Source organism: Lytechinus pictus, chromosome 1, assembly GCF_037042905.1.
Source record: "Lytechinus pictus isolate F3 Inbred chromosome 1, Lp3.0, whole genome shotgun sequence".
Lineage (NCBI taxonomy): Eukaryota > Metazoa > Echinodermata > Echinoidea > Temnopleuroida > Toxopneustidae > Lytechinus > Lytechinus pictus.
Genome location: NC_087245.1, coordinates 13576122 through 13602559, shown reverse-complemented (window position 1 = coordinate 13602559; position 26438 = coordinate 13576122). Strand labels below are relative to the sequence as shown.

The 26438-nt window shown below is 36.4% G+C and overlaps 2 protein-coding genes across 3 annotated transcripts; one reads left to right on the top strand and one right to left on the bottom strand.

Annotated features, from left to right (window-relative positions):
• Nucleotides 1-755: 755 nt before the first annotated feature.
• On the top strand, nucleotides 756-12213 carry LOC129257785 (nmrA-like family domain-containing protein 1). The gene is made up of 6 exons (XM_054896186.2): nucleotides 756-1015; nucleotides 2114-2241; nucleotides 3086-3326; nucleotides 5690-5785; nucleotides 6744-6841; nucleotides 8052-12213. The coding sequence occupies exons 1-6, from the start codon at nucleotides 871-873 to the stop codon at nucleotides 8253-8255; spliced, it is 912 nt and encodes a 303-aa protein (XP_054752161.2). The 5' UTR covers nucleotides 756-870; the 3' UTR covers nucleotides 8256-12213.
• A 1136-nt stretch (nucleotides 12214-13349) lies between these two features.
• LOC129257774 (nmrA-like family domain-containing protein 1) lies at nucleotides 13350-25380 on the bottom strand. 2 transcript variants are annotated; one of them, XR_010292960.1, is made up of 7 exons: nucleotides 24804-25325; nucleotides 22647-22774; nucleotides 21229-21463; nucleotides 20510-20605; nucleotides 19145-19242; nucleotides 16725-17693; nucleotides 13350-16651 (listed from the first exon to the last, which is right to left on the bottom strand). XR_010292960.1 is itself a non-coding variant. In XM_054896176.2 (6 exons), the coding sequence occupies exons 1-6, from the start codon at nucleotides 24946-24948 to the stop codon at nucleotides 17484-17486; spliced, it is 912 nt and encodes a 303-aa protein (XP_054752151.2). In that variant the 5' UTR covers nucleotides 24949-25380; the 3' UTR covers nucleotides 13350-17483. The 2 variants fall into 2 exon arrangements, 1 of the variants encoding a protein (XP_054752151.2); XM_054896176.2 differs by having other exon boundaries at nucleotides 13350-17693; nucleotides 24804-25380.
• Between the last annotated feature and the right edge of the window lie 1058 nt (nucleotides 25381-26438).

Below are 26438 nucleotides of genomic sequence, written 5' to 3'. Positions count from 1 at the left end.
CCCCTTGGTTTCCGTGCAATAACTCGAAAAATATCTAATGGATCAATATCTAATGGATCAAAAAAATATGTAGGTAGATGACACCATTATACAGGTTAAGTTTGAATTCGGAGTCCTCGGGTAAAAGGTTGCAGCTCATTACATAGGTGAGTTGGTTTCCGCATGATAACTTCTGGAGTATTCAACAGATTAAAAAAAATGGGTGTGTAGGTAGATGACACCGAAATACAGACTAAGTTCGAATTCGGAGTCCGCAGGTCAAAGGTCACAACTTATGCGAGTTGGTTTCCGCATGATAACTTTAGAAATATTCACCAGATATTTAAAAAAAATGTTTGGTGTCTGGGTAGATGACACCAAAATACAGTCAGGTCACATCCAATGACCTGACTGTCATATCTTCTGTCAGAGATTATTATGGAAAGGGTGAGTCTTTAGGTCAATGGTCTAAATTTGTTCATTATATATATGCATTTTGGTTTCTGCACGATATTAAGTTCAATCATATAGAATGAATTTCTGATCGCGTTAAGCGGGGCATCTGTGTCCTTAGGACACGTCAAATTTCTCATTTTTCTTTACGTCTTTCTTTCTTAACCCTAGTTTTCTTGAATAAATTTTCTGTACTCGATTATAAAATCCTTTATCCACCCCTTGATTCAGATAAGAGAATTGTAGATATTAAGGTCTGAAAATAGAGACTATCCGAAGTGCATCAGAGCTTGGATGCCTGGTAATAAAATTTCCCACCGCCCATGACATTGAACACATCAGCTGTGTGTACACCGTTTCCGTGTCATTGCAAAATATAGATCCAGGGATCATATATTATGTGAGCAATCTGACGAGTTTGGTGTTATTTTTTCCAAAATGGCGAAATTGATCACCGTATTTGGAGCCACAGGAACGCAAGGAGGTTCTCTGGTTAGGGCACTTCTTCAGGACAGTAACTTTAAGGTTCGAGGAATCACAAGAAATGTGGATAGCGAGAAGGCTAGAGCCCTAGCCCAAAAAGGTAAACAGAAGTAATGTGTTCGATGCTACTTTTGACACGAGTTAGATCGTGCTGCATCTGGCGGTTGATGATGGATGTGGCCATATTAACTGCTGTCCCATTTACTCTCATTCTTTTCTAGTGTCATTTCAATTGTTCAGATGAATCTCCAACCTAGCCTGCAACATGAGGAAGAAAATTATATTCATCATCTCTATATATGATGTAGTGTGGCTATGTCGAAATATTTGTATCGAAATTCCACTTACATCAGTCATGTCTGTATGCACTTCGAAATGCACCATTGTTCACTTTACCGCATTACCCGCTTGCATTACAAATATATCATATATAATTATAGTGACCTTTCGCGCCATCTTCAGAGAGATACTGCACGACTTCACTACATAAATGCATATATATACTACATTGAACATATATATCAGGCTTTGAGAAAGTATAGTGGAATAATTATTTATCAGAGGTTGGTGTGGTAATTACTATTTTTCCCGAGGGGCGAAAGCCTGATATATTTGTTTATTATATCCTACATTTACTTAATAGTTTATATGTGGATATAAACATTAATATAACCGAAAACCTTGAAAGAAGGAGGAGCATGGATTTGATAACGTTGATTTCCTAAATCTACTCTCCAATAAATTCATTAGGCCAACTGTAGAAAATTAGTATATGCAATTAGAGTTTTGTATCTTGTATATTCTTGTATAAAATGAGGAATTAATCCTAGTTGGTCCGAATAGAAAACAAAATTAAAGTACAACTTCGAAGGACATAAGACCCTAAAACACGAATTTCCTCGAAATATCTGACTTTTAACAACTATTATTCAATGTTCAATAATGGGAATAAAATAAAAACAGATATATTGTTACAAATAGTCTGCGAACATTCCTTGTGGTAGCCCGATATTGCCATTTGAAAAAAATATTGAGAAACTCGTAGACCTGAAGAATTATTGAAAGATTTCATGACTTTGAAAAATGTTCGGAACTGATAAGAACATCTTCAACTGTTCACAATCAAGCATGCAAGTTAATGGCCATATTTTTTGGCAGCGCATATATTTAGATATTTCTATGATTATTATTATTATAGGGGTTGAAATGGTGAAAGCCTCGACTGAAGATGTATCTTCTTTGGAACCTGCTATGGCGGGAAGTTACGGTGTCTTTGCCATGACAAGCTATTGGGAATTGATGGACCAGGCAAAAGAAGTTGAAATGGTACGTGAGGTGCATTTCGATAAAAAGTACATCTGAATAACATATTCTAAGGGACAACACAACTACACAATATGGTACAAATTTCTAAGGATCTTCAAGGATGAACTAAAGACATAAATTCATCATGTTTATAGGTACCTGCCAATATCTAATGAACTATTCAACAGGGCCTGTATACTTCTCATCATCTGAGAAAATCACTGTCTTTTTTTTTTCATCTGTGATTTATATATGAAATCAATAGATTTGAAGCATCCTTTGGACATGTTGGATGGAATTATAAATATTGACGTTTGAAATTCATCTCGATGTCTTGCTGAGCGTTATTATTTTAGGAAACGCATTTGTCATATTTATAAGTAATGTTTTATTTCAGTGTAATATTCAAGCGCTTATTATATTAAGGGGGATCCATCCTACATCCTGAAATCAGATTGGTTTTAATTTGAAAACAGAACAACAACATTAATGAAGGTTAGACGAAAATACATCACAGGAAAAAAGAGTAATGATCGTTTTATAAGTTTTTATTCCGTGACGTCACATGCAGACAGCTGCACAATACAAAGCTATATCTACATTTAGAAATGTTCATGATGAATGACAATGTTATCATAGAAGAGTATGAAAAGTGTGGCTGATGTAATATTGAATGCACGACTAGTTTCATTTAATGATATTCTAATAAAATAGATTTTTATGGAATGTGACGTCAAAAAAAATAACAAATCTATAATTCCTTTATTCTATGATGCATTTTCATAAAACCTTCATAATGTGTTTCTTCTTGAAATCAGAGTGAATTCGTCATGTAATGTTCAACTCGAATCATCTGTTTATCCAGGGCAAAAACATGGTCGACGTTGCCAGGAAAGTAGGCGTGAAGCATTTTGTCTTTAGTGGCCTACAGTCAGTCAAGAAGGCCATTGGGAAGCCATGTCCTCACTTTGACGGAAAAGCGGAAATAGAAGAATACATGTTTGCCTCAGGTCTACCCGCTTCTTCAGTTCGCTATGCCATGTACATGGATAACATCTTAACCCAGTCGACCCCGCAAAAAGTTGACGGTGATGAGTATCTTTGGCGTAAGTTTGATTTTTATTGGATGAAGTTAATCTCGGCTGTAAGCTGGGTTTTTTTATTTAAAAAAAGAAGAAAGTTTCTTTCTTCAAATCAATCAGAGAATAATAGAGTTATGTGTTTTATAGATTTTAAAGGGGAGTGAACTGTGTGTGGTCTTTCATTGACTGTGTGTCATAAATACATAGTCTGAAAATATACGTTTTCAGATATCTACTAATACTACAGAGAATAAATTATGTAATTGTATTTGGATAGAGATACTAAAATATTTAGAGAAGAAAAGTAATTGTTTTGCTACTTGGTAACATGATTATTGCGGTATAAATGTATTGATTAGTTAATTAGCATGTTATCATTCAAGTGGGTCTATATTACTAGTCTACACTATCATTATGGGTCAGGAAAGTGGCCAGGTATGAGTAGTTGAGGACTCGAGATGCCTATTGGTTCGTATCTGCTTTAAGTAGGGCCCTTTAGGTGGATGTTTCAAAGGGTCAAGGTGGGCTGACTAATCTATTGCAAACAATATTTAAAAACGAACATTTTCCCTGCACATATTCGTTTGCATAACCGATATGACAAACACAGTGTTATAAATCATCACGATCTTCGGCATAATTTACATAATTTGAGGCAAATATTTCATGATAATTTTTTTACACATTGAATTGAAATAAATAAACTTACATATATCTGCTGTAATTATATTCATACGTGTGTTTTGGACACTGCCCATGCACACCATAAATACTCCTGAAATAAAAAACCACTTCCTTTTTATTTAATTTTCCCTAAGATTAGTTTTACATATATATTCTATATCACGATAACATTTTGAGGATGAGAGGATTACGTCAAATTTAGGTAATTGATTTCTCATTTAGCTAAATATATTTCTCACCTTACGACTATGAGAATATGATAAAATATACTTTACCGCAGTTGACATATGAATCGCAGTGCGCTCATTTTGTTAAAATGGGGACTATTAAAGATCTGTAAATTCAAGACGCATGTGCAAAATTATGATACACTGCCCCAAAACTGAATATGGCATAAAACGTTTCTTGTTTCAAGGCGGAAAGTTATGGAACAAGTATAGCCTACATATATCCGTCCTGAAGCTTCTCTTACTACCTTTAGAAAAAAGCTAAGTACCACCATAGATCAGCACTTATTATGATTACCCCCCCTACTGCATGCTACCCCTCCCCCATCATCTCCAATCCAACTATTTTTTTCATTTTTTCATACTTGTAGAAGTTGAGGTCCTACCTCAGCATCGTCTAGGATTACTTATATGTTTTACTTTTGTCGATTAATGCATCTTTTAAATATGTATTTGTTTTTTAGTACTGTATGTTTGTATTTTTAAATGTATGTGTACTGGACCCCTCAGAAGAATAGCCTGTGGCTGAAGAGGGCCATTCAGCCCACGAGTGGAAAATATAAAATCAAATAAATAAATACGAATGAAAATAAACTACAGAATATTAATTATTTTCAAAATAATTAGGTCTAGAATTCAATAGCCAATTGAATAGGCTATTGAATTCGAGACCTGATATAAAGACATCATTCTGAAAAAGAACTCATATCGGTCTTCATTGAACCTTGAAGAGGAAGTCAACCATGGCTTCAAATTGGTTTCAATAATAGAAAGGATAGAAGTAATGAGACAAGAGACCAACTTCAATTTGGGAAAGATCCATACAAAATAACAAAGCTGGTATCTTTTTTAATTCACCATGTCTATAACTTTTGCCTACATGCGAGCGGGGCCATGGGAACGATTTTTTAATAGGGGGTGCCGGTTTGGGAACGAAAATGGAGGTTTTACTCCAAAATGAAGGTGATTTTGGTTAAAATACCACCTTTTGATTTCCAAGGGGTGCTGCCTATGGTGTATACAAACGCGGCACCCGCAGGCAAATCTTCGAGGGTGGTTCAACACCCCCGCTTCTCCGTCAGGGCCATGCGTGCGATCAGCTTATACGTGCCTTGCAAAATGAATTTCTTGATATGCACGTTTGTTTTTTTGGTCATGATAACTATTCTCCTTCATAGAATCTGGGATACATGGGGTGTTGAAAATATTGTATGCAAAATGTAATGAGTTCAATTTTCTGGGAAGATATAGGCCTACATTTTGTAATACATGTCATAGGCTAACTGCACAGTAAGTGTTGCTTGCAAATGACATCACAAAAATGAAACAAAACTTCACAAAACTGTAATTCTTTAATCGACCTCTTTGACTTTCACGATTTTATCAATAGCAATTTATATTGGACAACAGAGTGGATGGTCAGTATATTTAAATTCATTTGATTTTCCCAACGTCTTTCATTCAACATTCATATAGACATTCCGGTGGCAAATAAGAAAGTCCACATGGTGTATACCAGTGAAGCCGGGCGTGCAGTGGCAGCCATCTTTAAGAATCCTGATGAGTATATTGGTAAATATGACTATTGATAACCTACTTTTTCAGCTCAATCAAATCACAATCACCTCTTTTTCTTTCTTTTTCTTTCCTTTTAGCCCTCTCTCCTCTTTTGACTCTTAGGGAAGAGTTCAAGATGATATTTTGCCTGTAACCTCTCCCTTTATTTTGAGTATTAGCAGTTTTCGCCCCGCCACGCAGAACGAATTCTATAAGACAGTAAATGTATTGAAAATGCCTGTCAAATGACAATTTACATCTGGGAGGACTTTGTTGAAAATTGGTGACCCGGAATAGCAGTTCGTCCTAAGTTTCGGAGCTGACGAAAAGTCGAAAATATGTCAATTTTTCCAGAGTCCAGGAATTAAATATTAAACTAATTTCACTAATTTTCAACAACTACTTCTTGGTTGCTCACTGTCATGGGCAATTGATAATAGACTTTCTCTGTTCTTGAAAGTGAGATATTGGTCAACAGGTCCTCTGTTGGCAATGCCTGCTGTCCCCCCCCCCCCCCATAAACCTTTTCTACCTTGCTTAGCTCAGCCACATTTGCTCTATGGCGGCCGTATTGGCGAGTCGAAAACAGTCGTTTTAACATTTGTTGTTATAGCCACATATAGGTGGTTTGAATACATATGGATAAAACGGCTGTTTTCGACTTGCCGTATATATGGCCGCCATAGAGCAAATGTGACTGAGGTATTTACGCAACGCTTACGGCATGTGGGACAAACCTGTCAAGGCAATCGTCGATAGATGTCCACACCATTATATGTGTGTCCTATATGCTTTATGGAATATGAAACTGTCTCCAAATGTTCAAGTGCTCTTAGAGCTTAGGGCATGTGGAGACACTCTAGTATTATGGTTTCCCAATTAAGGACACAAATCGACCAAAGGGTATTTAGCCTATTGCATATGTGGGAGAAAGATTAATCAATCATCTGTGTATGTATCATATTTTCTGCAGGTAAAAGTGTTGGATTGGCAGGCGATGAAAGGACCTTGTCGCAATACTGTGATATCCTCAATTCTCATCTTGTTCCTGCTAAAGTCACGCCCTCTCAGGTAATGGAAATAATAAATTTTGTCGCTCCCTCAAGAGGCCAGAATCCACCTGATTTATTCAAACCGCGTACATAAGTTAAAAAGGCAATATGACAATCACAGTAACAAAACCGATAAAAACTACAGCTTTATTTCAAACGATACATTATCAGTCGTTATGGGCGTATCTGGATCACTGACCAGTGAATGTTTGCAACTTTTTTTCTAGCGATGTTTGAGATTCTCCAACTTTTATTTTCTTTTGATGTTTGTTGCAATACGAACTTTCTTGAACGAAAATTATTTATCATTATGTTCGGAGACGCTCGATACAGTATACATGATATATTTTCGGCGGACCGCCAGTATTCGCAAATCACAAACATGAAAAAGAACTGTCTAGGAACTTCTCTTGCAACCTTTTACGAACATTTAATGATAATTTCAAGTACTGGCAAAATTCCAAATTCCTTACATTTGCAAACATTCGCACTATGTGAGACTCCCCCTTTGATTATGTTAATGGTAATCAAAAATACAAATCGCTCTAAATCATTGATTATTTCCGATATTTTTTTCCGTGACACTATTAAAACAAAAAGAATGTAGATATATTGATTGAGTTTGTCATTGTAAGGCTGTGTGTGACTCGATAGCATTTCATTCAGCGAATTTTATGCATTTTATTGTGACATTGCAAATATTTCAGTACCTTATCAACTGTCTGTATTTTTAAAAGCCTCTTATTACCATTATAAGCATTTCTTTAAGAACATTTTTGCCACACAATTTTTTTCTTTCTGATGGAATATTCCATTTTTTTTTAGATGTTTAACGTTTATAGTTGATTAGTTGATCTTTAGTTGATTGGTTAATTTACATTTGGGTCTCATTCGAAAAATGATTTTTTAAATGCCACGACTGACAGCGTCTGATAAGTGCTAAAAGGTAAGTCAGATAATTGAAAAGTTAAATTTAGAATTTCGCTCTCATATTTGGCCATCACAATTTCCTTAATAATGTTGATTTTTTTCCTGTTACCTGCCGAATTCTTGTTGATCGCCCCTCTCTCGCATTTTTTCAGAAATAATGCACCGTAACAAAAATTCAGTTCCCTCATTTGTGGACTATTACGCCACTAATGAAAATGATGATGATGCATAAGGAGTTATTAACTTTATGAACATGATTGTCTTTGGTTGCTCCCTCTATTTTGCATCATTCAAAACAGATGACACCAGAAGATTTTTCTAAGCTGCCAATTCCTGGAGCGGATGATTTTGCCGCCATGTTTGAGTTCCTGCAAACCGACCATCCATGCTACAGCGTTGATAAAACCAAGAAACTTGATCCAGATACCATCGACTTTGAAGGGTTTGTAAAAGCCAACAAGGAGAAAATACTGGCGGCTATGAACAAGAATACGTCTCTTTGAGAGACATTGCATCATATACTTTCATACTTGAAGGAAACCGTTTTAGCCCATTCTTTAAACGGTGAAGGGTCTAGCTAACTAGGCTATGTTTACATCATTCTTAAAAGACTTACCTTAATTTAAAGCACGGTTATAGATGACAGAGAGTATTACAACGTAAAATAACAGAAAGGGAGAAAATAATAAATCTGCTAAATTTGATGAAGAATTACACAATGCATGCAAACAATGCTTTATCGGAACTTAGGGCTCAAAATGATCCTTGGCTTTATATCAGAGTAGCTGTTCAAGTTTGTATTCTCTCTTTAAACAATTCATATGCAAATGATCGAGGCGAAGTGAGGCACTTTTATCACCAAAATATCACAATTTATGAATAAAAATAATTGTAAGAATATACTATTGTCTTGTTTCAAAATGATTTACAATTTAGCATTTAATTTGCACACTCTATGAGTAAGAGGAGCAAAAACATATCACATGCTTTACCTTCATGAAATACAAAATAAAAGTAGTTTTGAACTTCGTTATTCCGATTCGTTTGTTTCGTTTCGCAAATCAAGATAATGTAATGTTTAGATGTTGTTAATATCAGATTGTGCATGTAAACTTACCGCTTCAATTCTATTCTTTATAATTATACTAATGAAATAAATCTTACTTCAGTCAGAGTGGGGTAACCCGTTAGACTTTGTTTTAATACGTCACTGGAATTTATTGTTTTATGTCTTTCAACTTTTATGTACGGACTTGCTGAAAAACAGCTTTGCGGCTGAAAGCAGGTTTTTTTATCCCGTATTTAAAAAAAAAAAAAAAAAGGAAGGCTCATTGGGCTTTTAAGTGCATTTAGAGGAAAGGTAATATTCAAACAAACGTCGAGTCATAAATATCTGACAACATCTCCTGACTCCTGGCGAATACAAACATATTTCTATTCAAGACGAGGTTTAGGTTTCACTATGTTAATATCCTGAAAAGGATTGCTTGAAAAGTTAGTGATAAATGGAAACGAAAGAGCAGGGGCGGCGATCGGGGGGGGGGGGGGCGGGTGGCACAGTGCCCCCTACTTTTTAAAGCACTTTTTACGCAAGGAAAATGCCTCCTCACGAACATTTATGTGCCGTTTTCACCTGAGAAAGAACCGTTTTCTGTGTAAGCATGTGCCATATCTCGAATCAGTGCCCCTTTTTACCTAAGAAAAGTGCCCCTAACGAACATGTCCTGTGCCCCTTTCACCTGAGAAGGACCCATTTATGCCGTTAGCAAGTGCCCTTTTGCCATCTTATAGGTGTCCTTTCTCGTATCAGTGCCCCTTACCCAAGAAGAGTGCCCCTCACGAACGTGTTCTGTACCCCTTTCACCTGAGAAGGACCCGTTTTAAGTCTGAGCAAGTGTTCCCTTGCCTTCTTATAAGTGCCCTTTTTCGAATCAGTGCCCCTATCACCTGAAAAGGATCCGTTTATGCCGTTATCAAGTGCCCCTTTGCCTTTTTATAGGTTCCCTTTCTCGTATCAGTGCCCCTTTTTACCTAAGAAAAGTGCCCCCACGAACATGTTCTGTGCCCCTTTTACCTGAGAAGGGCCTGCTTTATGTGCTAAGGAGCACCCCTTTGCCTTCTCATATAGGTGCCTGTTCTTCATCTCAGATAAGTTGTCCTGAATAACCACACTTTTCATGCCCGATGAGCGCCTGGTTTAATTCTTTATTTAGCGCCGTTCTGCTTCCTTCTGCAAGTGCATAAAGAATGAAAAAATGTAAAAATAAACCTAAGTGCCTTAAGTTACATGAGCCATGTGAGTGGGGGTAGAGAAGTCATATTTTTCTTCGTTTTAAGATCATGGCCGTACGCAGCGGGGGCAGCCCCCCCCCTCCAAATTTTGAAAACTCACATTTTTACCGCAGATTTTCACAAAATTCACCAAAAATATGCACAAAATCCATAAATTTCACTTAACAAATTGAGAAAGCGCGTCAATGATAAGCTCAGTCGCTTCGCTCCCCCGCTTTCGATTTTTTTTCCAAAAAAATTTACGGGTGCTGCCCCCCAGCGAAAAATTTCTGCATACGGCCATGTTTAAGATAGTGCCCTTTTCCCCTGTGCCCCCACCACTTTCAACTTCGCTCCGCCGCCCCTGCGAAAGAGATATTTACCCTTCTAAAGCTAAAAGTCGTCATTTTTCACCTGCTCTTGGGCCATTTTAATAACTTTACCTTATTTCACGAAAAGATTACTCCATTATGTCATCCATCATCTTCTCATTTTAGGATTTCCACGCATTCACTTCTCACTTTAACTCCTCATCAATCTCTCTTCATTCCACTATACTAACAATCCTTTTAAGGACTATCCACATGGTTAACTTATGTAAGTATATCACGATGCAAACATCTAAAGGAGAATCAGATCATGGAACAATTAGCTTGCGTGAAAGGGAAAAAAACCTTGGGGAAAAAAATCAAGAATAATATCAACGAAATTCCGAGTAGAATTGGACAAACAATACGAAAGTTACGAACACTGGGGTACAGATGAGGGGAGGGGGCGTGAGGCCATGCCCCCCTCAAGTTCCATGACCAAGATAATAAAGAGGAGGAGGAAGAGAGAGAGAGAAAGGTAAAGGAAAATGGGTAAAGTGTGATATTATATTCTGATTGTCATGTCACAATCTAACATAAAATTAGATTTTCATATTAAACAGGTCTAAGTTTTTGCTTGCTCGGGATATAATACGTGTATCATGCTATTTTTTGCTCATTACGTTATTGGTTGTGAACATTGAATGTCGAGAACATACACTAATGTCATATTAACGATACAGATCCTTCTATTGGCAATGCAAACAAGGTCTGTGATGTCACATTATGTACAATTCTGCCTTATAGACACTGAAAATATACCCCAAAACATTTATTTTTGCTCATTCTACTGATAGAACAATCTATTCATCCATTATATAATGTTGAGAAATCTGTATTACCTGCCTTCTCATAAGACAAGAATCCCTGATCTTGCGATAGACTAGATTAAGAAGAAAATTTAAGTGCTAATGTACTAAAGAAATTGATAAGTTTGTCACAGATTCTTGGTCGCATTGCCATTGAGAGGATTCATTGATATTAAAATGTTCATTACTTTCTCGTTATTCATTCAATCTTTCTCAAACTTTCATTGATCTCTTTCTTTGATTTTTCTCTCTTGAATCAATTCAAGTTATTTCAAGGGTTTCATTCTCCCTTAAAGAACATCTTATCTCCAATTGTATAATAAATATGTTCAGAATAAGTCATATGAAATCTGCGTCAATAAGTCAGTTCGTAGTTCCACTCTGCGCATGATCAGAAGATTCTGCGCATGATCAGAGGAAGAGGAAGGTCATTGGTACTAAAGTGACATGGTGGTTTAAAATTTAATGAGATAAGCACCAACTTTGATGTCATGATTATTGATATATTCTTTTGAATTGTGTTTTTAATTTACATCCACAAAAAAATGCGTCCACGAATGACTGGTATATTTCACAGTTTGCCAAGTACATTTGTACAACATGCTCTAATAAGCATTCAAAGTAGAAATGCAACAAATACCTTCATTGATGTGCTGTTCTAGTCACCTGGTCTATTCCTACTATGTAAGAAAAGCTTACGTAATATCATAATGAAAGAAATGAAAGGTCATATGACAAAAATTGTCAATGAACTAACTACGAACTGGTCAAGTAATCATTCCAACGGAGATAGTGGTTTTTGAAACCCCTGATCCACGTTTCCCTAATATTTTAATACAGATAAAATGAAATGGAGATTAGTTCTTTTGTAATCGGACTTGTTTTTTTGTTATGTTTTTATAATTCATGTTTTAATTATGTATACTAATGAATAAGACTAAATGTCAGAAGAAGGACAAGGTTCCCAATTATGAGTTATTCATAATAAAACAATCCGTATCATACGAACCAGATTATATGTGTCTTTACTATTCTTCTATTTAGAGTGACCAATATTGACATAATAGAGAGTTTTCGCAATCAAGGCGCGGCCGCTCTCTATAGAGTGAGTTTGAAAAAAGTTTCCAAATGGTTTGAAGCTGTCTTGTCTAATTTATGAACATTTAGTCATTGATTTATTGATATATCATGAAAGAGTTATCCCCCGCTCACTTTGGTACCTATTTCATATGGATATTTGCATGCATGACTGACTGACTACGAGGCAATCTCCAGAAGATCGTAAAATTTCAGTTGCGCCAAGTAGCTGGGTGAAAAAAGTAACTTGTGTGCACACAGAAACACATCTAACCATCATTCGACATAGAGACGCACCCACCCTCACACCACACTCACTTTTTGGCGCCATATTGGCCTGTACAAAGCCTAATAGGATAATCTATTGTTTTCAACCTTATTTCTCACTTTTCTTTGCCAATTTTAATTTTAAGTTGTTTGAGGTGTACAAGAATGAATATTTGATGATGTTTTGATGTCAATGTTTTTTTCACTTTTACCATATGGGGGCGGACTTTAAGAAAAATGACCCAAAATTGTAAAATATTACCCCAAAATGTAATTTCCCCCCTTTTTCGCACTAGAATTAGGACAAAAAGATTACAAAATGAAATGAATATTTCTTGTTATACAGTCCAATAACAGAGGAATACATCACATGTAATTCATATGATTATTATTGGTCAATTGATGTAAAAATTAACTCCATTTCAGGATTTTATGCAGTAAAAACCTTACTACAACACTAGATGGCGCCATGACTTATCATGATGATATTAGTGTGGTACGGTATGTCATGACACAGCTGCTGTAGGACTTTTGTGCCAAAACTGATTTTTGCATTTTGGATTCACTTGGGTCCAATCTATCAGGAAGGGATAGCATTCAAATTCTCCCGACCCTCACCAACTGCCTGAGGGTGGGGATCGCCTATCTCAAGACCCCCTAAAATCAGGTGTATTAGCAATTTTGCGACTGGTTAAAAATGGAATTGCTTTATGGTATATTTATCATCCTTAGACAGCTAGAATGCTCATATCTGAAGACTTCCAGTTAGATCACCACATACGCACACACATGCACATAATCAGTATTGAAATAAAAAATTATGTAATGTTTTATTCATTGATCTTCACAAGATTTAGAGAACTTCCGAACTTACAAACCTGCACTGTGCCTCACTTTCTAAGGTAGGGCCTACATACCAGTCAATGTACGACCAAAAATACCCTTACCCGGAAAATTTGCAACAATTTGTTTTTCAACAGTTTTAGTACTATTTGACCTCATGAATATTATACTAAAAATCTACAAAAATCCGCATGGAGGAAAGTGGTTATTTTCAAGATAACATCCAAGATGGCAACCATTCACTGAAAATTAATTAATATATGACTCACTCATTAGCCACCCTAGAATACTATTTCGTTTCATACTCCATGGTCTAGGAGGTAAAATAATTTTTTGACACGGGGTAGAGTAAATATAAGGACTCCAGGGTACCTGGAAAATCCAAGATGGCATCAAAAATGGCTGCCGTACTGTGCTAAAAATCCACAATTCATCTATTACTTAACGTAAGCGGCTTTGCTTTGCTTTCAATTCCATGATTTTAAGGGGGAGTAAGGACAGTGAGTGGTCTGGTGTGTCCAAAAATTAATGATGGCTTCCAAAAATTTATTCTGAAATGGCTGCTATACTTAAAGCAGACATAGCTCATTCTACATCGGCCAGGGAAATGTGATTTTGATGTTTAAACCACTGGTTTCAAGGGTCAAGCATTATTAGGATAAGTTACAAGGACAGTCAGTGGTCTGGTGTGTCCACAAATCCAAGATGGCTTCCAAAAATTGATCTTAAAATGGCTGCTGCTACTTATAGCGGACATAGTTCATTTTATATCGGCCTGGGAGATGTCATTTGGTGTCTAAACCACTGGTTTCAAGGGTCAAATAATACATTAGGACAAGTTACATGGATAGTCAATGGTCTGGTTTGTCAAAAATCTAAGATGGCTTCCAAAAATTGATTCTAAATTGGCTGCTGATACTTATTTATAAAAGCGGACATAGCTTATTTCATATCGGCCTGGGAGATGTAATTTGGTGTCGAAACCACTAATTTCAAGAGTCAAATAATACATTAGGACAAGTTAAGGATGGTCAGTGGTCTGGTAATATGAAAAAAATCTGATATGGCCTCCAAAATGCAGGTTCTATATTGACTGTGGTTATTTAAAAGTAGACATAGTTCACTAGAAATGCATATTGTTGATTTGATTTGGTGTCTACGCTAGAGTTTAAAGGGTCAAGTTGAAAGAACAGTCGGGTGTCAAGTATGTCAACAAATCCAAGATTGCTTCCAAGAATGGGGTCTTAGATGACTTAAAAGTGGATATAGAACATTAAACATACACCTGGGGATATTATTTTGATGTCTACACTAGTATGCCAAGGGTTAAAAATACTTAAAGTTGAATTAAGAAGACGATTCCAAATATTGAGATATTTACATTAATAGCAACCTTACAACCCCCCCAAACACTAGGAGGTGATTCGACCCCCTATTTTCTTTTTTCAAAATAGTGAATTTGAACGATTTATCCCTACCCATTTTCCCCGAGTTCGCTCCTGCAATGCCTACCGAGACGGGTGTTCTCTGACTGTGACGTCACGGGGGTATTCGGTCCCGGTGTAGTGAACAAGGCAGTGCCGTTTTGTGTGCTATGCACGAACGCCTTCATATTTACTTTTGTGTCAAAACTTCATTTTGTCGCTTTTGATTTTATGTGAACGATATTGAAAGTAATAATTATTCAAAGTCATATAATCAATAATATGTCCCTACATTGTTAAAACTGTTCTTCTATGTAGCGATTTTAGACGATTTTAATGCCTTGTTTTCGTTCGGGACTGTGTCCGTGGCGAAACAAGTCATAATGGAATAAACTGCAGTTGAAGTTGTATCTGCGAATGGAAACTCACCCCCTTCTTAATTCAACTTTAAAGACTGGTTACTATGATTATGCAGTTATCCATTTTGCCTTAAAATCTAAGTTGGCTTCCAAAAATGGGTTCTAAAAATGACTATTGTTACTTAAAAGTGGATATATCGAATATCCACCTGTGAGATATATTTTTGTGCCTATGGGATAAGTTATCATATTGATTCATGAGCACCCATTTTGATGAAATTTTTAAATCTACATTGGTTTTTGGACAAATTGGAAAACTAAATATTCTTGTTACCTGTCGAATGTATTATCTGACCCTTTATACCACCGTGTAGACACCAAAATTTTTTTCTCACAGATTTATATCGTATGAACTCTGACCATTATTGAGTGTAAGGAGTCGTTTTAGATGCCATTTTGAAAACCCTCTTGGATTTTTAGGCAAAATGGACAAGTGCATATCTTTGTAACCAGTCTAAAGTATTATTTTAATCATGAAACCACAGAGTGGATACCGAAATCATAATGTCCTTATCCATTCTAAGTGACAGCAGTCATTTTAGACTCAGATTTCTTGACGCCATCTCGGATTTTTCGACATACTAGACCACTGACTGTCCTTGTTATTAATTTTCTGACTTTAAAAATCATGGTTTAGACATCAAAACCATATCCTTGATGGATATTATATGTCCATTTGTAAATAACAGCGGCTATTTTATACTCCATTTTTTAACATACTTGACCAACAATTGGTTAAACCTTAAAAAAATACACAGAAAAGATTGATTCACTTGTCCGTTCATTGAAACACTTGATACGAATGAGTCCATGTGACACATTTTGCGACAAAGTGTTTCACTATACGTACTAATTGACTCAATTTTACTCGAGCGACTCACTATTTTCTCTGATAATATTACACGCCATTTTAATAAAGGAGAAGCACGTTAGGTTGTAATGTAAAATTGAGAAATAGAATGAGCAATAACTTTCTGCAAATATGGTACCGATACTACAAGTAATACAACACGAATAGAATATTATTATGCACCCAAGTTGGGTATCATGTACTATTCTTGCTGTTCCAAAGACACATAAATAAAAAGATATATATTAAAGAACTGTAATTAAGTTTTAAAATGTTACCTCAAAATGTTAAAAAATTCCGAGCATCACCTTATTAGGAAGAAATATTTATTCAATGACGCCTTTTCTTAAATATACATGAGTTTAAATTATATACGTTCTATCATAAATACACATGGCTTATATACTGCCGAAGTACTGGTACTAGCTATGCGGTAACTACTGGTAACATATGTATATGATTTGATTATTAAATCATGCAGTCGTTCTAGATTTACAAATCAATCTTGAAGGAGAAATGCATACGAATATATTTTATGAACCACCCTGTATATCCGAGAAAACCCCATTACCTTTATAGCTTTTGACATATGCATACGAATATATTTTATGAACCACCCTGTATATCCGAGAAAACCCCATTACCTTTATAGCTTTTGACATAGTCCTCACGCGCTGCTTATCTCTGCCGAACATAGTTTGAAAGTAGACTTAAACGGCAGAAAGCATTTACAGCAGTGATCACGGACTAAACTGGTCTAGATCTAGACGTTAGTTAGTGGAGGTGTTGTTGTGTAGTGGTTAAGTCACTTGACTCTTAAATCAAGTATCGAGGATTCGAATTCCACTAGGCTGTAAATCCTGTAATGGCATTCGGCATGCAAGGCACTTATCCACGTTTGTCTCTTTCCACCCACGTATTATATGGGTTCCTGGTAAGACTTGAAGTGATTAGAATGGCATGTGCACTGGTTAAGAATGATTGCCTGACCTGGATGCTCCCCAGGGAGTGGAGATGGTGCACTTTATTTGTGAAAAAGTGATGGATCTAACGAGCGACCGGGGTAATGATAATTACAAGTAAGGTACTTAGAAACACAAAATATGAAGCGCTATATAAATGTCACTGTTGATTTTATTTGTTCATAAAACTCTACACTCAATCATTGCTTAGGCCTATATACAGCAAATATGAGTGGGTGTAGGGTTTTTCTGAACAAGTAATTACTAACGTCTAGACCTAGACTTGGTCCGAGCCGCTCCACCTCGCACATTTACTCTAATACCAAGTATTCAGGCGCGTTTAGGGAAATAACAGCTCCGAGTGCCTTGGCTAAAGGATATAACTTTCATATAGCTTCCTATGTTTGATTTTTAACAAAATTGCAGATGGACGCAACCAATTTAATCCAAGTACTTCAACATTTTTTCTAATTTGTAGATTTCTCTTGACATGAATTGTTCAAAGTTCATGGTCTCTGGATGCAGTTCCTTCGTTTTCTCTATGTCGAAAGAAGGGTGATCTGAGTGATAAAATTCACACATCGTGCAAATGACCTCCGCACTTGGTCGTTTGGCAGGTGGTTGACTCTCAACAAACTCCTCAGCTGTCATCTAATATAACAAAGAGGTTGAAAAAAAATCATGATAGGATATCCGATTACTGTCAGTGGATCTGTCATTCGTGACTTCGTAAGGACAATTTATCAAACGATGATCCAAAATACATTATGATAATGCCAAATAATTATGACTTGATGCTATAACAAACTGATAGCATCCAAGGCCCTGGGAACGACTTTTGTTAACACAACAGGGGTGCCGGTTTAAATTTGACATTAAAAAAAGGTTTTCAGGAAGTGAAGCAAAAAAAAAGTTTTGCAACAAAATGAACGTTAATTTCGGTTCAATATTTGCTATTTAAATTACGTAACATTTTTCCAGGGGGTGCTGCCTATGATGAATAATACACGCAACACCCCTAGGGAAATCTTGGTGGTGCTTCAGATCAGCACCCCGCTTCCCAGGGCTATGGTTGCATCATCAGTGGTGAATACAGATTTAGGATAACTGGATAAGCGTAACCGTAAAAATACCGGCTGTATTGTCACGCAATCGCTGCTGATGGACAAAAGAGGGATTATTTCTCAAATATTTGATATTTCTGAAAGTGATTATTACGGATTATGCCAACTAGGCAGTGGGTCAGATGCATAAAAAAGTAGCAATTGCCTTTGCTAGGCTTTTGCTTGGCCTTTGCTTGGTTCCGCACGCATAAAAATGAACGAGCAAATGCTTTTGCTAGTAACCTTAAGCAATTGCTAACTGCCTGGTAACATTTACTTGACGATTGCTAAAAAGCGTATGCATACAGCGAACATTTCGTTTGTGTGTTTAAGCATTTGCTTGGGGGTTTCAAGCTCCGTCAGAGCAGCTTGAACATTTGCTTGATCAGGGCCCGGATTCCCCGGATCAGGGCGTTCGCGTTTTATAATCATGGCTATGCAGCTGAGAGAGAACTCCACAATATCTTCCTATAGCAAACCGAAATCAAACTATACAAATTCAGTAATTAGAAACCAGTTAAAGGAAAAGTTTGACACACGACTAAGGAAAAGATGTTACATGAGATTGATATTTTGCACTGCCAGTCCGCCACACCTCTGCATTCGAGTCCAGCCTTTGTCGAGTCGTGTTCGCACCAACGGGCTGCAGCGGGACGTGGCTATTGTTCAAAACGCTTGCAATTGCTTTCTGAAGGCAGGAAACGGGATTAAGAACAAGCAAAGGTTTATGCATACTATACGAATTAAAGCAATTGCTAAGGCATGATATTTTGCTTTGCTAGCATGTTTTATGCATCTGACCCAGTGATGACAACTTTCGTGAAATCGTCCACAGGTCGCTCACCATCGGTAATTATTTTGCTTATTAATTTTTATTTGGCCGCAGTTTGGGGTCACCAAGCGAAAATGAATATGCAGAAAATTGCTTGCCACCTTGTATTGCATAGACTTTGCACACACAACACAAATGTTGCTGAGCCTTTTCATGTAAAATCTTACCTTTCCAGCTGAAATAGTATCATCACCACGTAACTTATTGATGACGTCACAACACTCTTGGATGGTCAAGTGGTCACCGGCGAGTCCAATTGTCAGACCTGCAATAGGTGTACAAATTAATAAACGACAAAATAATATGAACACAATCATCATGACATTAAAGAGCCTGATATGTGTTATGTCCGGCAGCTTCTTATTTATGACACAACTTTTGTAAAGCCGAATCCTGCTAGTTTCTCTTATATCATACCGTCTTTGTACACTGAAATTTCCTATTAGAATTGTCTCCCTTATATTGATCCACGTATCGGGTGCTTTTTTTTGGCCATGTGATTTTGACAACTGAATGTTCCTCACATAATCGATATGTAAAAAAAAAAAAATATATATATATATATATATTTATATATATATATATATATATAAATATGGATATATATATATATATATGTATAAATATGGCAGTAGAGCCACTGAAAGATCTAATTTAAGTATTCAATCATATGGGTTTACGCATTACGGTCCAAACCAACCTTGTGACCGTCGACTACCCTGCAGGAAACCAAACGACATACCCCTATACCATGGAGCTCCATGCCCATACGTACACAAGAGCCCAAACCACCCCCTCCTATACTCAAGCAGATACCATTAGCTGTAGAAAAAAAGAATATCAGGTCTGTCGTCAAACGAATGCATCTTCAAAGAAGCAGCGCCGACATACGACGAAGCCCTGTAAAACAGCGGATTCGAAACACTGATCAGTGGTGACGACCCATCGCAGCACGCAGACACAACCAAGTCGTCAAATCATCAGTCTGCCTGAAAATTGCCGAAAGCGTGAAACCGACGCGTCGGTTGTAGACCAAGCTGACCAAGGTATGAATATATATATATACTTAAAAAATATATATATGTGTGTGTGTATGAGAAGTTGTGTGTGTGGGGGGAGAGGGTGTGGGTGTGTGTGTGTATGTATGCATTAAACAGCGCATCCCCCAAAAAAAACCGTAAACACAATTTCATACACGATTAGATTTACCTGGGCGTGAAAGCACAGGGTTCGATTCTCAGCCACGAGCCACGGCACCCTATAAATCCCTTTTGGCATAATCACACTGAATAGCCAAACATTATTTTGGTAGAAATAAGTGGTGTGTGTCTACCTGGTGGATGATGTTTTGTAAGATGTATTCTCGGGGCGGGGGGGAGGAGGGGGCTGACCGTGCGGTTAGTAATCATGTTTGGAACGTAACAAATAGGAGGAAAGAGATATTCCACCTCATTAGCTAAGTTAAATATTACTGATGATTTTACTTGGCAGAAGCGGATCACTATCCCTTGATAGGTAGTATAGTCTCTTACCTTTATACTTCTCAGGATCGTTAAAAATGGCTGCTACAGGTCCCCCTACTGCCTTATGTTGGTATGAATGCAATTTCTTTCCTTCCATAGGAATATCTGAATGATGGAGAGAGAGAAAAAATAATGGGAAAAATTTAAGAGAGAGAGACATAGAGAGAGGGGGAGATACCAAACTAATAAGAGAGTGCACAATAATTATGAATAATACAGGCTTACAAAACATTATGTAATTATTAAAATTTAGTAGAGTAGTAAATTGCATTTTGATATCAAATTGTTAATTCAATTATGCATATCGAGCGTGTGAAGAATAACTTTCCATTCACGGGGGAAACAATTAAATAATCGTTAAAAAAAATTAGTTATGATAAACGTTGTTCTTGATAGAGGCGTACGCCGTGGCTTATCAGGTGACGCCATAGATAGTTCACACCTAAATGAAGTAGGAAGAACGAAGGAAAAGAAAGGTCATCATAATTATCCGGGGATAATTAGTATTTCAAATACTCAAAATGCACTCGAAACATTTAACGAGAAAATCCTATGAAAAATGCTAGATGAAGAAGTTATAAGATGTGAAAAATATTCGGTTGAACAATCTTTAGTCAGAGATTTATCATGGTCTAATGTGACACCGCGATATATAACACGATTAGACTGTTGGTTTTTTTATGGACCTTCAAATTCTAAACACAAGTTAAAGTGTATTTGATAATTACTCATTATGATTTTCCCGTCTTCTGACTTCTGCAGAAACGCCATGAAAAAGCCCATGGGCATTGCCAAATGCAGCGAAGTAGCCGATAGACCCGATGCAAACAAATATTCTTCTATTTCTGCTAAATCGTCCATGCTTGGCACGTCTTTATTCAAAAGTTTCTTAACGGATTTAGATCCAATAATCACGACATGCTTCACATCTGCTGACTTAGCCGCATCCACCATGTTTTTTCCCTGTAGTATTATGAAAGAGAAGCAGATAATATGAATCAGCAGAATGCTAAATCAAATCATTGCATTCGTGACCAAGTTTTTTATGGTTTGCTACTGTTGCTATTGTTTTGCCTAATATTAATGTTGGCGACAATTTCAATAATTCGTTTTCTGACGACATGTTGATATGACTTGCAATGATATCGAAACATGTTGGAAGAATTAGGTACAACATCGTCAAGAGTTTAAATGTGCAAACGGGTTGGTGAGGGGGGGGGGGTGCTGTGAAAAGCCGGGCTTGTAGAATTTTATAATGAACAGATATGTTAAATGATATTACATGACGTGGTTTTGAGATGTGGATTATGCATCCATCGATCAACACAGGGCAAATTTCATTGCTTTAGATTACACTTTATAAACGCCATTTTCCGGGTATTAGTACATCACCCACACTTGGCCATGTGGTCGCATTTGAACAAAATGCCTCTCAGGGGAGGCTATATAGGCACTTTAAATAATTTTGATTTTTAGATCGATTCTTTGATAGAAAAATATGACTGATGATAAGTTTTATCACACTCTCTTGTTAATGTCAAGAATGTTATTATTCAAATAATCAAATACATTTAGACACTAATACAGATATATAATGTACAAGTATAAAACAATGAAAATTGTATACTTCAATTTCAACCCCTTAGGACCCAACTGTTTAGAATTGGACAATTTTTCCTTTCCATATTAGATTTTAGAATGCACCTTTCACGTAATAACATGCGAATTGTGATACATTGTTCCATTCTATCTACATTGATTTCAAGCCTTATATCAAGCCTAAACATATAAGCTTCTGATTTATACAGGCTTTGAAGCATGTATTAAGCTTTTCAAAAATGAAAGTATTCATTAAAAATGTGAATTATACAGGCATCCCATTCTAAACTTTCTAATCTTACCAAAGTGTAGTATTCTCTCTTTTTCTTTTTGTCCTCATATTTCAATACTTGACAAACCGTAGGGGCAGTCGTTTCCACTGCATCATTATTATGCTGCACTCAACCCAGGTGAGATGAAACGGTACCTGGCATGATTAATTTCCTTGAATGCAACAAGCGCTTGAAACAACAGCTGGATCTCAGGCAGGGATTCATATAACACACCTTGGCAGTTCAATAAATGTTATGTTTTTTTAGACTCTCACCATTTGAATTTCTTTAGCTTGGTCTTTGATTTTATAGTAATCTGTAACTATGAAGACACCATAAGCACCACCAAATGCGTTTTCCAGTGAGGGTTTATCCTCCGCCGAAGCTTGCATCATTTCAACTCCTAAAAAATACAAAGTGGTTGAACGGGTTAGTTTCCTGTCAATTATATAAAAAAATGAAATAATAAGAGCAAAAAAAAAAAAAAATCCATTTGTCTGTTAGCAAAACGAAACAAATATAGACATTATATTGAGGCAAATGGGATGAATATTTACTTTTCTTTACTTTATAAACGGTAAACGTAAAAAGTCTGCTTTAACCATCTACTTTAATGCTTTATTTTTCTCTCTCTTTTCCATTATGGTAACGGATTAAAGAATTTGTATACAACCTTGCTTGTATGTATGTCCACTCTTAATTTCCCTCTATATTAGTCGGCTCCAGTATGTCAAGCCCCACCCATTTCTTCCCTCTCTCTTTCTCTCTCTCTCTCTCTTTCGAGCTTAATAGCTTCCAATAATCAGCAAAGCTTAGAACGCCAACCCTCCTATTTTTGTTTGTTCAAAATCACTTTAAACGACTTTTTAGGAGAGTGAAATCTATAGACCTGAATAAAGTGTGCATCAGAGCACGTCAGAAATGGGATCAGATGGATTCTTAATGGATTTAATCTTTCCACTGATATGTTGTGCATTGATTTGTTGTTGAACGGAAGGGCGATAATACTATACTTAAAGAGAAAATTATACTATGAAAACTACCTTGCGTATAACCCCCCAAAAACTACACATTTTGGAAAGGGCTGCCTGATTGAAATGATATCACTTTTTTTTTTTTGGGGGGGGGGTTCTTATATGGATAGCCGATAAAGTCAAATTTTAAGTGACACCAACAAGTTTGAAACTTTTCACACATGAGTGAGCACTGTCCACTTGAATAAAGGGTATGAACATTTGACTGGGCAGGCAGGAATTAGCCTTCCGATTTCTTTCAGTTTTTGAGAGGCGAATCCTTTAATTGGAAATTTGCAAAGCAGTGCTCACTCAAGTATGAAAAGTTTTACAACTTTTTTAATGTCATTTGAATTTTGACTTTATTGGCTTTCCAGGGGCAGCAGAAACGGGAGGGTTAAGCCAACGCCCACTTTTTTCCAAACCGTGTACAAAAACGTAAAAATGACCATCTGATTGTGATTGTTGTTATGGTCAGCCCCCCCCCCCCCCCACTTTCAAAACCGTTCCGCTGCCCCTGCTTTCCATTTGTATATATACCGGTATATTATGTCTTTCCCAAAAAAGTGATTCATTTTATATTTGGCAGCCATTTCAAAAGTGTATAGTGTTTTTTTAGACGAACTATATGTAGTTCGAGACTGACAACAAACCGACCGATGTTATCTCATTGGAAAAAACGTAATAGCTTCTATAGGTCTGGATTACGCTTTACCCCAGTGATCATATAGCATTACGCATATGTTTTGTAGATATGAAAGAACCTTTAGAGCAAGGTTGTAAGAAAAAAAAAGAGATTGATCCGATTTATATTTCATTGAAATAATCATCTATGGTTTGGGAGTATTTCCTAAGTTTGAGATATATAATTGATGGCATTCTAACTGCAACAATTTAGCATTCATTTTTAACGAATACATGTACAAAGAGACACTAAGCAATTTAAAAAAATATCAACAAAACATCAACAACAAACACAATTTATAATGAAAGTATAATTAGCACATAAGGGTGTTATGAGAACGCATGATAATAACATTGAATCAGTTTATTTTCATATCGTGTTTTGAAAATATTGATAAAGTTCGTATTTCAAATTGTTCGAATTTCAAACAATGCCGTATTATGGGACCTGTCTGATGTTACGAAAATTAAGATTTTAAAATTTAATCCATGAGGCTTTCGTAATTACCTTGTATAGTGATTATTAATGGTAATGAGAAAGGTTTTAGTATGATCCCACTGGATCAAAGAAGCAAATAGTTGTAATTTCAGGGTTCTTTAACGGTTTAAATAAAAAATGTCAATAAGAAATTGTAACTTATGTTCATCGTACGATAGAAGAATTTGATAGAAAGCACTCATTCAATGAACTAGGTTTTCTGGTAGAAAGATAACATGAATGTGATTCAGGCCTACCTAATTCAGCAAGTGATGTGGCCGTGTAGCCCTTGACATTACTGGTGATTCCTCGAACTGTCAAGGAACTAGATTCAAGAAGGGCGTAAACAACGGATTTTCCGACAGTCCCAGTCGCTCCACAAACCACGATCAATTTCTCCATCCTGTACCTTATCGTTTTCAGCTGATATAAAAGGATGAGAGTCGAGCTAACACTGCCAGAAATTTTCAAAATGCCGTTAAGGAGATGTCTATCAGAAAGTGACAGGGTATCAGGTGGGGCTAAAGTAGATATAGGACTCGCCGTTCCATTAATTACATTTACTCGTTCATCAGGGCATGCTTTCTATTGTACCAAGTTACAGAGCCATATAAGCTGGATGATTTCGAATAAAGCAATGGAGTATCCAAGGAACACAGAACTATTTAGATGGTCCAGTTGCGTCATACGTGTCATACATGAGTGATAAAATTGAAAAACTAGAGTCCACCAAAAAAATAAATTTGTTTTATTGACACTCGAAGCAATCCCATTAAAGTGAATTGTTTACAAAATTTGGTGGGTTGTGGGCTTGTCGGTATACAACCAGCAAACAGGGGCGGTGCCAGGGTATTTGACGGTGGAGGGGGTGATGAATGCGTCGCGTATTCTTCTCAATTAAATTATAGGCCTAAGGATATTACTGAGTTAAACTGACCAGATATTTCATTTTTATATACTCTCCCTCATTTCTTCACATTTTTCCCTTTTTTCACTACTTGAGAAAGCAAAGGGAGCCGCAGTGGCCTGCCCCTCCCTTTTTCATCCTAGTCGACCACCCCCTGTACACAATAAGTCATGATACCGAAAGTTCCTTTTAATTAGCATGATTAGAGGAATGGTCTCTCTTATGAGAACCGACCCTCTTTAATAGTCTTTAATAGTTCCGAAAACTGTTCTCCCAGCGGGCCCTGCTTAACATGATTCTGTTACTATGGGAAATACACAATGGGAAATAATTACATAGAACAGGAAAGCATTAATTTGTTTCATGTACATTATAAGACAATAAATAATTGAACAAATAAAACATTAAAAATCCATTTTTTTTCTTAAAAATTGCAAGGATGTATATGTAACGGTAAATTGTTTATGAATATGTAAGTCTAGTGGCTGTTGAGCATTCTTTAAATTCTGATAAGTTATTCCATATTTTTGGACCATTAAATCGTAAGGATTGTTGAGATGTGGTTTTACGTGCTAGAAATGAGCGATAATATTTACTCTCACTCTCTTGCGGGTTGGATATGTATGATGAGAGTAATTTGTTTTAAAAATATTTTTTGAAAATTTCTTGAAGTATATTCATTCTATAGTTGAACATAAAAATAGCAACACCCATGTCTATAAAATCATCTATTTTCAAGACTTTGAATTGAAAAACTGTTTATGGGTATTGTCGGGTGTGAATTGTCGAGACTGACGTCATAAGCGATGATTTCGAGGCGAAATATGAGTTGGCCAGTGAGGGCGTTGTCAAAGCGTGCTGCTAAAAATTCTGAGTTTGGAGTTGTTTTGTTGCCCGACGATGCCATTGATTTTGGTTTAAAAATGATGTGAGTATACGAGCATTTAATCTTGAAGTTAAATAGTTCAATTATCTATACAACTGA